General features: G+C 41.2%; 1 protein-coding gene across 7 annotated transcripts in view; it reads right to left on the reverse strand.

The window, feature by feature from the left end:
* ZNF169 (zinc finger protein 169) overlaps positions 1-12463 on the reverse strand; it is a 133263-nt gene that overhangs the window by 22408 nt on the left and 98392 nt on the right. For 5 of the 7 annotated variants that reach the window (XM_073021434.1, XM_073021433.1, XM_007969816.3 and 2 more), the window contains one exon: positions 9643-9730. In XM_073021434.1, coding sequence (XP_072877535.1) covers positions 9643-9730 — 88 coding nt within the window. Of the gene's footprint in view, positions 1-9642; positions 9731-11638; positions 11730-12463 lie in introns of all 7 variants that reach the window. The other 2 variants (XM_073021435.1, XM_073021436.1) reach the window with 1 other exon arrangement.

Consider the following 12463-nt stretch of genomic DNA (forward strand, 5'->3'; position numbering starts at 1 on the left):
CTTCTGTCGTATTCTCACCACTCAGTTTGTTTTTTAGCAGTTTAATGGGTACATTTTAGTGTCTTGCATTTTATGTGGAATTAACTCTTCCCCTTCAAATGCTGTAGTTAATATCCGTTTAAAAAAAAAAAAACCCCGGGCCGGGCGCGGTGGCTCAAGCCTGTAATCCCAGCACTTTGGGAGGCCGAGACGGGCGGATCACGAGGTCAGGAGATCGAGACTATCCTGGCTAACACGGTGGAACCCCGTCTCTATTAAGAAATACAAAAAACTAGCTGGGCGAGGTGGCGGGCGCCTGTAGTCCCAGCTACTCGGGAGGCTGAGGCCGGAGAATGGCGTGAACCCGGGAGGCGGAGCTTGCAGTGAGCTGAGATCCGGCCACTGCACTCCAGCCTGGGCGACAGAGCGAGACTCTGTCTCAAAAAAAAAAAAAAAAAAAAACTTGAATAAAATATTGAAACTTAAAAAAAAAAAAAAACCATCATATCTGTGAGAACTCACTATCACAAAAATAGCATGGGGGAAATTCACTGCCCTGACCCAATCACTCCCACCAGGACCCTCCCCCAAAACTGAGAATTAAAATTCAACCTGAGATTTGAGATTTGAGGGAGGATACAGAACCAAACCGTATAAGACTCCAGGACCACTCCCAAGTACGATGATTCACTAGACAGACTCATAAACCTCATCATGTAGTTATACTCATGACTATGCTTATTGTAGCGAAAGGATGCAAAACAAAATCAGAAAAGGGAAATGGTTTAAGAGACAAGTCTGGAGGAAACCAGACACAAAATGCCAAGAATTCTTTCTCAACAGAGTCACACATGACTCTGTAATTCTTCAGTAATAATTCGTGATACGTTAAATGTTGTCTATCAGAGAAACCCATTAGAACCTCAGTGCCCAAAGTCTCAGTGGGGCTAGTCAACAGACATCCTCTGCCGAGCACATATTAAAATCTCAGCATAAACCACATTGTTTATACACTTTAGGCACAGTAAGCTATAGGTTTTTTTTTGTTTTTTTTTTTTGATTTTTTTTTTTTTTTGAGGCAGAGTTTCACTCTTGTTGCCCAGGCTGGAGTGCAGTGGTGTGATCTTGGCTCACTGCAACTTCTCCCTCCTGTGTTCAAGCGATTCTCCTACCTCAGCCTCCCGAGTAGCTGGGATTACGGGCATGCACCACCACATTTGGCTAATTTTTTGTATTTTTAGTAGAGACAGGGTTTCTCCATGTTGGTCAGGCTGGTCTCGAACTCTTGACCTCAGGTGATCCGCCCACCTCAGCCTCCCAAAGTGCCGGGATTACAGGCGTGAGCAACCACGTCCAGTCAATTCTTATCAGTTCTGATGAGAAATCCATTGGCATTCGAATTGTTTTTCTCCTATAAGTAACACAATTTTTATCTGGCTGCTTTCAGGATGATTTTCTTCATCTTTAGTCTTCAGAAGTTTACTTGTAATGTATTCTGACAGATTTATTAGGTTCATCATGTTCCAAATTTACTCAGTGAGCTTTTAAAATCTGTAGGTTTGTTTCCTGCCATATTTGGGACACTTTTGGCCATTATTTCTTCAAGTACTTTTTCAGCCCTTCCCTCCTTTATTTCCCCTACCTAACTCCAAAGACATAAATATTATATCTTTTGTTGTACTCCCACAATTCTTGAGGCTCTATTCATTTTTCTTTCCACTCTATTTTCTCTCTGTTCTATCTTCTAGTTCACTCATTTCTTTGTTACCGCTAATACACTGGTAAGTCTATCCCCTAGCTTTTTAGTTCAGTTCTAAAATTTCCATATACTTATTCTGAAAACCTTCTATTTCCTTGCTGAGGCATTCTAATTCTTTCATTTATCTCAAGCGTGTTCTTTGGACTGTGGACATCCAGTTGTCCAAGTACCATTTGTATACACTGCCCTTTTCTGATGGAATGATCTCCACATCTATCCTTGTGAAAAAAATCAATTTACTAATATACGTGATATTTTTTCAGGACTGTCTATTCCACTGATCTACACGTATCCATCCTTATGCCAGTATGACACTATTTTGATTATGATAGCTTTGCAGTAAGCATTAAACTCAGGCAGTGTGAGTCCTCCAACTTTGTTTTCTTTTTCAAGATTGTTTTGGCTATTCAGGGTACCATGAGATTCCATATAAATTTCAGTCTAAGTCTATTTCTGAAGAAAACACCATTGGAATTTTGATTGGGATTGAACTAAATTTATAGATCATTTTGGGTAGTATTGCCATCTTAACAATATTAAATCTTCTAATTCATTCCAAGCATGGAAAGTCTTTCCATTTATTTAGGTCTTCTGTAATTTCTTTTAGCAGTATTTTGCAGTTTTCTACAAACAAGTCTTTACTTCCTTGGTTAAATTTATCACTAAGTATTTCATTCTTTTTGATGCTGTTACAATTTTTTAAAATTTCCTGTTCAGATAGCTCATTGTAAATGTACAGAAATACAACAGATTTCTGTGTGTTTACTTTGTATCCTGCAACTTTGCTTAATTCATTAGCTCTAACAATTTTCTCTGTGGATGACTTAGTCCATTCCTGCTGTTATAAAAAAAAATTGCTGCCTGGTGCAGTGGCTCATGCCTGCAATCCCAGCACTTTGGGAGGCCAAGGCAGGCAGATCGTCTGAGGTCAGGAGTTTGAGACCAGCCTGGCTAATTTGGTGAAACCTTGCCTCTACTAAAAATACAAAAATTAGCTGGGCATTGGGTTAGGCGTCACCCAGCTACTCAGGAGGCTGAGGTGGAGAATCACTTGAATCTGGGAGGCAGAGGTTGCAGTGAGCCGAGATCGTGCCATTGCACTCCAGCCCAGGTGACAAGAATAAAATCCCATCTCAAAAAAAAAAAAAAAAAAAAAAAATTTGCTGAGACTAATTCATAAAGAACAGAAATTTATTTCTCACAATTCTGAAGGCTGAAAGTCCAAGATCAAAGTGCCAGCAGGTTTAGTGTCTAGTGAGGGTCCAGTCTCTGCTTCTAAGCTGGTCTCGAACTCCCAACCTCAGGTGATCCACCTGCCTTGGCCTTCCAAAGTGCTGGGATTACAGTGAAAAGCTACCGTGCCCGGCCCACCTCTAACCTTTCATAAGATCACAAATTTCAATTCATGAAGGCTTTGCCCACAACACTTCCTAAAGGCCCACCTCTTAATACTATCACATTAGATCACATTGGTGATTAAGTTTCAACACATGAATTTTGGGGGGCACATTCATACCACAGCAGAGGACTCCAGTGTTTTGTAAATATGAGATCATGCTTTCAGTGAAGAGATCATTTTACTTCTTCCTAACTAATTTGGATGCCTTTTCTTTTTGTTGCCTAATTACTCTGGCTAGAACTGTCAGTACTATATGAAATAGAAAGGGTAAAAGTGGGTATCCTTGCTTTGTTCCTGGTTCCTAGAGCTTTTAGTCTTTCACCATAAAGAATGATTGTAGTTGTGGATTTTTCATACATGGCCCTTATCATGTTAAGGGAGTTTTCTTCCATACCTAGTTTACTGAGTGTTTTTATCATGAAAGGGTGTTCAATTCTGTCAAATGTTTTCCTACATCGAATAACATGACTGTGGGGTTTTTATTCCACATTCCATTAATGTGGTATACTACCTTACTGATTTTCATATGTTGCACTGTCCTTTCATTGTGGGAGTAAATCTCACTTGGCAACAATATAATCCTTTTAATACAGTGCTGAATCCAATTTGATAATATTTTTGGTAAGGATTGTTCTATCTATACTCATAAAGGATATCTGGCTTATAGTCCTTTTTTCTTGTAGTGTCAATGTTTTAGAAGATTTTGAGAAAGATTTGTGTTAACTCTTCTTTATATGTTTGGTGGAATTAACAAGCAAAGCCATCTGGTCATGGGCTTTTCTTCTTGGGAGGACTTTTTGTTGTTGTTGTTGTTTTTGTTTGTTTGTTTTTCGAGACAGGGTCTCACTCTGTTGCCCAGGCTGAAGTGCAGTGGCACGACCTCATCTCATCTCACTGCAACCTGAGCCTCCCAGGTTCGAGTGATTCTCCTGCCTCAGCTTCCTGAGTAGCTGGGATTACAGGCACGTGCCACCATGCCTGATTGATTTTTGTGTTTTTAGTAGAGATGGGGTTTCTCCATGTTGGCCAGGCTGGACTTGAACTCCTGACCTCAAATGATCCACCTGCCTCGGCCTCCCAAAGTGCTGGGGTTACAGGTGTGAGCCACTGTACCCGACGCTCGGGAGGATTTTTCTTACTAATTCAATATACTTACTTTATTACTAATTCAATATACTTACAATATACTAATTCAATAACTTACTTATAATTAGTTATAGTCCTTTTTTTTTTTTGAGACAGAGTCTCACTCTGTTGCCCAGGTTGGAGTGCAGTGGCGCAATCTCGGCTCACTGCAACCTCCGCCTCCTGGGTTCAAGTGATTATCCTGCCTCAGCCTCCCAGGTAGATGGGATTACAGGTGCCCGCCACCATGCTTGGCTAATTTTTTTTGTATTTTTAGTAGAGATGGGGTTTCAGCATATTGGTCAGGCTGGTCTCAAACTCCTGACCTCAGGTGATCCACCAGCCTCAGCCTCCCAAAGTGCTGGGATTACAGGTGTGAGTCACCGCACCCAGCCTCATAGTATACCTTTTAAAATAAGTTTTCTATACTGATATTCTCTGTTGAAAATTGTTGACTTCATATACTCTAGTTCCATGTCCATGGTTTCCTTGGTTCTTTGTGCTTATTAAGAAAGTTGACTTAAAGTCTTTGTGCCTGGGCTTCCTCATGGACAGGTGGGAGAGAGGCAACTTGACGGTAGCCAGGCAGTCTGAAATGCTACAGTACGCTCTCACCACTAAGCAGCAGCTTATTTCTTCACCAAGTCTTCCAGTTTTGATAAGATTCCAGAATTTTACAAAAGTTGATTCTGACAGTTTCTGCCAGCTCATTAGTTGCTTTGGGGAAGGACAGAGGCCTGGATTTCCCTACTCCATATGTATGTATGTATGTATTTATTTATTTGGAGACGGAGTCTTGTTCTGTTGCCCAGGCTGGAGTACAGTGGCATGATCTCGGCTCATTGCAACCTCCACCTCCCAGATTCAAGCAATTCTCCTGCCTCAGCCTCCTGAGTAGCTGGGACTACAGGTGCATGCCACCACACCCAGCTAATTTTTGTAATTTTTGTAGAGATGGAGTTTCACCATGTTAGCCAGGATGGTCTCAATCTCCTGACCTCATGATCCACCCGCCTCAGCCCCCTAAAGTGCTGGGATTACAGGCATGAGTCAACACGCCCAGCCCTTACTCTGTAATTTTTTATGATACATGTTTCATTTTTGTTAAATTGTATGACCTCATGTATATAAAATATCTAGAAGAGGTAAATCCATAGGACAAAAAGCAGATCAGTGGGAGGGGCTGGGAGAGGAGCATATGGGGAATAACTCCTAATGGGTATGAGGTTTCTTTTGGCAGTGATGAAAACATGATGGTGAAGGTCACTCAATTTTGTTAATATAATAAAATCTTCTGAATAGTACATTTTAAATGGTTGGGTTGTATGGTATGTGAATTATATCTCAACAAAAAAAATTTTTTTAAGTTTTAATTCCAATGTGGAGTGAACCCCTAAACAAACCAAATATCTTATACAAATTGATGCTATGCTGTAGGTATCATTGTTCCTAAACCAACAAAGTCTCCTGCACAAAACAAACATTTAAAAAAAATTTAAGATTCAATGAAGGGGTTATGAAAGGAAAATAAATCTTGGGGCCCCCAAATTACTAAACTAAAGGGAAAAGTCAAGCTGGGAACTGCTTAGGGCCAACCTGCCTCCCATTCTATTCAAAGTCACCTCTCTGCTCACTGACATAGATGCATATCTGATTGCCTCGCTTGGAGAGGCTAATCAGAAACTCAAAAGAATGTAACTGTCCCTTTCACCTATCTATAACCTGGAACCCCTCTTCAAGTCTTCCAGCCCTTGCTTCAAGTTGTTCCACCTTTCCAGACTGAACCAATATACTTCTTACATACATTGATTGATATCTCATGTCTCCCTAAAATGTATAAAACTAAGATGTATCCCAACCGCCTTGGGCACATGTTGTCAGGACTTCCTGAGGCTGTCATGGGAGCATCCTGAGAACTAAGTTCTGATTCTTTCTATCTTGCTCATATTCCTATCTAAGGGGTCTGGGGAGTCATGCCCTACAAACCATATATTCTCATCAGATGGGTTTTATTTAACTCTATATATCGTGGCTTACTTTCCAATCTGACTCTGGCATAACATTATGAGACAAGGAAAAAAATCAAAATATTTAACCCCAAAATATATTTCCTCGCCATACCTTACAATTGCTCTGCAAAGTCTCTTGTGGGAAAAATCCACATCCTATAGAGAATCCCCTTCCCCTTTGTTTACCTTTCTTTCTTCCTTCCCAGATCCAGGAGATAATCAGCTAAGAGCCAGGCACCCTTTTAGGTCCCATAAGAAACATTTTACAACCTGCTTCCTCTCTGAAGTCTGCTATCTGAGAGCTTCTTCTGCACAACAAAACTTGGTCTCCACAATCCTTTATCGTAACCTGAACTTTCCTTCCTATCGATCCCAGGTCTTTAGATAAACTCAACCAACTGTCAACCAGAAAATGTTTAAATTTACCTATAGCCTGGAAACCCCTGCTTTGAGTTGTCCCGCCTTTCTGAACCAAACCAACGTATTTCTTAAGTGTATTTGATTGTTGTCTCATGCCTCCCTAAAATACATAAAACCAAGCTGTATACCGACCACCTTGGGCACATGTTCTCAGGACCTCCTGAGGGCTGTGTTATGGGCCACGGTCACACATATTTGTTTCAGAAAACTCTAAAAATATTTTACATAGTTTGACTCTTTTCATTGACAATCCTCAACCTTGGCAAAATAAACTTTCTAAATTAACTGAGACCTGTCTCAGGTTTTCTGGGTTCACAGGGTGCTAATTAGTTTCTTATTAGCTCACATACTGTGCTTACCAGCTCCCTTTCTGTGTTACAACTATAATGCATGTTACAATTTCTCCTCTCAGGCAAAAGCCCTTAGGAAAAATGCCTAAATGTCATGTTACATATAGGTCAGGTTCTTCTACGTAATTCAGATCTGATGCATAACAAAGTACCAGGAAATGCAATTTTAAAAACCGTAAAATACATAATTTCAATGCTTAAAATAACATGCATCATAACAAACAAACCTCTTTCCCTTTACGCAATGAGTAGTTTTTGACTAAGAGACACTATTCTAGGTACGGAAGCTTTGTCTTAAAAAGTTAAGCCTCTTAGATGCTTATATCTTTTCATCAATTTTTCACAAATGTTAGATATAGTGAACTCCAAGTTTCTCTTCAAAGAATCAGTATGTCAGTATGTTCAGCTCTCTTATTCTTTGATTCTCCATTTTAAAGTTTAACTTCCTGGTTCTCTTCGCCCCCTTGCCTCTAGTTTCAGTAAACAACTTTCCCACCAGTTATAATCAGTAGTTCACATCTGTTCCCCTGGTCACCTGCTTTGACCTGAGTCACCCCTGGTCACCTGCTCTGGCCTGAATCATCCTGAGTAACTGCCCTTCCCGCCAAACTACCCACCCAACCACTCTGGCTGGTACTCCTGCTCTCTTTAAAATAGCGAATCAGAAATAGCTTAGACTGTGCAGTCCAACCCTAGCCAACAGGGGAACAACACAGCAGTAGGGGCTACCTGCGTCAGGAATAGGAACCCCTTCCCCTCCCTTGTCCAGGTGTGCTCTCACCATTACTCCATTCGCGAGTTGTACCCTTCTATAGAAGGAAAAATTACCTTGCTGAGAAAATCAAATTTACATTTGAGTGCTATTTCTTTGCAGCACTGAGGAACAAGCATTTTGTTTCTAACACAAAGAAATGGCTAAAACAAACAAACAAAAATGTATATTGAGAGAAGTTGGTCACAGACAGATAAGGTTTAGGGCCTGCTAAAGATTCCACAGGAAGTGAAAGAGTAAGGACAGCAGACATAAGCCAGTATTCCATGTTTGGCAAGAATGTTCCTCTGTTAATACACACAGTAAAGTGCAACGTACAGAAGAAAAAAGTCTCCTATTACCTTGGAAAAAAATCCTGAACTGCCTGTGCTACATACATATTTTCTCTCAAAGGTGTTACAGATTTCTCTCAAAAGTGTAACAAATAAGGGACTCACAGCTCTCAGTGACAGTCTGATAAAATCAAAACCATTTTTAATGTATCCAGAAACATGCAAATATCCACCATGAGCCCCAGAATACGATTACATACAGATCTCTCAAAATCATTCTACACTTGACATATTTATAGCACAAAGCAAAACTGAATTAGCAAAAATGACAATAAATATTTTGTTAATTGATAAAATCAATACAAAAATGCCCTGCCTGACAGCCATTTCTGTTGTCAGTGTTAATTCTATTCAGTTACATCAAGCTCAAATGCTGCCTAGCCGGTGGGGAATAATCTATTTTCAGAGAAGGAGGCAATCTGGAACTTTAAGCATAATCTTCCAATTTTCAAGTATAGCAAACCCACTTTATAAAGTACAGGCCTGCAAAACTAAATCTATCCATGCACCACACAGAAATAGTAGATTAGAGCCTTCACCTATACACAGAAGACTAATGTAGCCAAAGACCACTGGCTGTTGAAAGCTTCCCACAGGGTGAGGGATAGCCTGCCAGTCACCTTGTCTCTGAGAAGGGATAGGATTCCTGCCCCATTTTCCTTCCTTTTTTTTTTTTTTTTTTTTTTTTTTTTTTTTTTGCAATGGAGTCTCGCTCGGTCGCCCAGGTTAGAGTGCAATGGCACAATCTCAGCTCATGGCAACCTCCGCCTTCCGAGCTTAAGCGATTCTCTTGCCTTAACCTCCTCAGTATCTGGGATTACAGGCATGCGCCACTGTCCTGTGCCATTTTCACAGCAGTCTCTTCCCTTAACTCTTCAGCTTGCAAAACCCTTCAGGGGCAAATCAGACAATTTGTCTTTTGAGAGCCTTCTTATATATATATATATTTTTTGAGATGGCGTCTCACTCTATTACCCAGGCTGGAGTGCAGTGGCGTGATCTCGGCTCACTGCAACCTCAGCCTCCTGGGTTCAAGTGATTCTCCTGCCTCAGTCTCCCTAGTAGCTGGGATTACAGGCACCCACCACCATGCCCAGCTAATTTTGTGCTTTTAGTAGAGACGGGGTTTTACCATGTTGGCCAGGCTGCTCTCGAACTCCTGACCTCAGGTGATCTGCCCACCTCAGCCTCCCAAAGTACTGGGTTTACAGGTGTGAGCCACTATACTTTTGTAGGCCTTCGGAGTCACTGGGCACGTAAGCGTGGATGTCCTGTATTTTTATTTTAACTGCCCAGGATGTGATGGTCACAGTTAACTCCTTGGTAAATACCTGAGTCATAAATGTAGCAAATAAGGCTGAGAGAAAGCTCCAGAAAAGATGAGTCACACCTATAAGATCAAGATAGGCTTTGCCTAATACCAAGAAGGCAGCCTTCAGGACAAGAAACCATTATGAATCCTTCCTGCAATAGCTAGGAAGAAATTTCAGGACTTACCTCCTCCCTGGTTGTCAGGAGTCCTGGCGCCATCTCCCTGCTCTCTGGAGTGCTCTTCCTAGAGGAAAGGCAAGTCGCAGAGGCAAATCTGGGGAAAGAGATAAGAAGTGAGAGAGGTACTCGGGAAGAACACCCTTCACACTCTGTCCAGCCTCCCAATTCAGCAGGGAGTAGGGGAACAGGGAAGCAACAAAGGCAGGTTGCAGAGGGCATTAGTGAAGCCCATTCTTAGCCAGTGTCTTTCAAATAAAGCCCACAGAGCTGAGCCAGCAACAGGCTCACATCCAAACTCTAGTTGGGGAAGGGAGCCCCCATCTTCCAGCAGCTGGCTGAGACTTTGTGTGGACTCCATTAAAAGAAAAAGGCCTCAGAGTGCCCTCAAATGAGCATTCATATTGAAAAATAAAAAGCCTCAACATACTGAAAACAAAAGCATCCTATTCACATTTACCCTGAGGCCAAAGGACAGGTTCCAGGAAGTCCAAAGCAGAAGTTCCTGGTTTTGAGGGAGACATGAAGCAGGGTGGAGGCCATAACCTGAGTATCCTATATGACCCTGGCTGCACCCTTCCCTCCACTCACGTATCAAAAATTAGGTACCAAAATTTGAAATGTGACTTGGAATTTAGGAACAGGCAATCAGTAATTGACCTAGTTTTATAACAAGTCAATTTCATGAAGAGATTTTTAAGAAGGGAGAAGTAGGGGTAGATTTTTTTCCTAATGAAAATATTTCTTAAGAGATAAATCATTCTTCAGATGACAAGTATAGGTCTTGACTGGATCCTGTCTTGCACAAATGAATGAGAAAAGCGGACTGTAAGAGACAATTCAATATGTGATGAGAATTATTGTTAATAGTGTTAGGTTTTGAGGACAAAGCTCTGATTTTTTTTTTTTTTAATCTTGCCCAAATTCCTACCTAAGGGGCCTGGGGATTCGTGCCCTACAAACCATAAATTCTTGTCTGATGAGTTTTATTTAACCCTGTATATCATGACTTACTTTCCAATCTGACTGTGGCATAACAGGGAAGAAAATCAAAATGTCTTACCCCAAAATACATTTCCTTGCCATACCTTGAAATTGCCCTACAAAGTCTCTTGTGGGAAAAATCCACATTCTATAGAGAATCCCCTTTCCCCTTTGTTTGCCTTCCTTCCTTCCCAGATACAAGAGATAATCAACTAAGAGCCAGGCACCCTTTTAAGTCTGATAAGAAATATTTTACAACCTGCTCTCTCTGAAGTCTGCTATCTGAGAGCTTCCTCTGCACAATAAAACTTGGTCTCCACAATCCTTTATCTTAACCTGACCATTTCCTTTCTGTTGATCTCAGGTCTTCAGATAAACTCAACCAATTGCCAACTGTCAACCAGAAAATGTTTAAATTTACCTATAGCCTGGAATCTGCCCCTCCTACTTTGAGTTGTCCTGCCTTTCTGAACCAAATCAATGTAGATAGATTTGATTGATGTTTCATGCCTCCCTAAAATATATAAAACCAAGCTGTACCCCGACCACCTTGGGTGTTCTCAGGATCGCCTGAGGGCTGTGTCACGGGACATGACCATTCATATTTGGCTCAGAATAAATCTCTAAAAATATTTTACAGAGTTTGACTCTTTTTGTCAACAGTATGATCATAATATTCTGGATATGGAGGGAACGGTCATTAAGAAATGATACAAACGTTCTGTGGTGTGAACTAACATGTTTGCAATTTTTTAAAAATGCAACACTTTCAACAAATGAATAGCATTAAAAATACAGTAGAAAAAATACAATAGAAAGAGCTCTTATAGATCTTACAGAATAAAAAGAGAATTAAGGAGACACCAATCGACCAGGCGTAATGGCTCACGCCTATAATCCCAGCACTTTGGGAGGCCAAGGATGGATCACGAGGTCAGAAGTTCAAGACAAGCCTGACGAAGATGGTGAAACCCCGTTTCTACTAAAAATACAAAAATTGGCCAGGAACAGTGGCTCACACCTGTAATTCCAGCACTTTAGGAGGCCGAGGCGGGCGAATCACGAGGTCAGGAGTTCAAGACTAGCCTGGTCAACATGGTGAAATCCCATCTCTATTAAAAATACAAAAAATTTGCTGAGTATGGTGGTGGGCGCCCATAATCCCAGCTACTCCAGAGGTTAAGGCAGAAGAATCGCTTGAACCCGGGAGGTGGAGGTTGCAGCGAGCCGAGATCCCCCCATAGCACTCCAGCCTGGGCAACAGAGCAAGACTCCGCCTCAAAGAAGAAAAAAAGAGAGACCCCAATCAACTGTAATGTGTGAACCTTGTTTAGACATTTTTGAGGCAACTGAGGAAACCTGCACATGATTAGATATTAGATAACATTTTAAAAATATTATCATAGATAACATAAAAAAATTAAGTTCAATACAATTTATACTGTTTATAAGTTAGGTTAAAAATGGTCTAACCAATGTCCTCTGCAAATAATTGTGGCTATGCTTAAATAAAAATGAAGTGCAGGCCAGGTGTAGTGGCTCACGCCTGCTGTCCCAGCACTTTGAGTGGCTGAGGCAGGAGGATTACTTGAGGTCAGGAGTTCGAGGCCAGCCTGGTCAACATGGTGAAACTCCGTCTCTACTAAAAATACAAAAATTAGCTGGGTATGGTAGTGGGCAGCCAGCTACTTGGGAGGCTGAGGCAGAAGAATCACTTGAACCCGGGAGGTAGAGGTTGCAGTGAGCCGAGATCGCACCACTGCATTCCAGCCTAAGGGACACAGTGAGACTGTCTCAAAAAAAAAAAAAAAAAAGAGAGAGAGAGAGTGCAGAGCCTACAGCTGAC

The sequence above is a fragment of the Chlorocebus sabaeus genome, chromosome 12 (assembly GCF_047675955.1).
Source record: "Chlorocebus sabaeus isolate Y175 chromosome 12, mChlSab1.0.hap1, whole genome shotgun sequence".
Taxonomy (NCBI): Eukaryota; Metazoa; Chordata; class Mammalia; order Primates; family Cercopithecidae; genus Chlorocebus; species Chlorocebus sabaeus.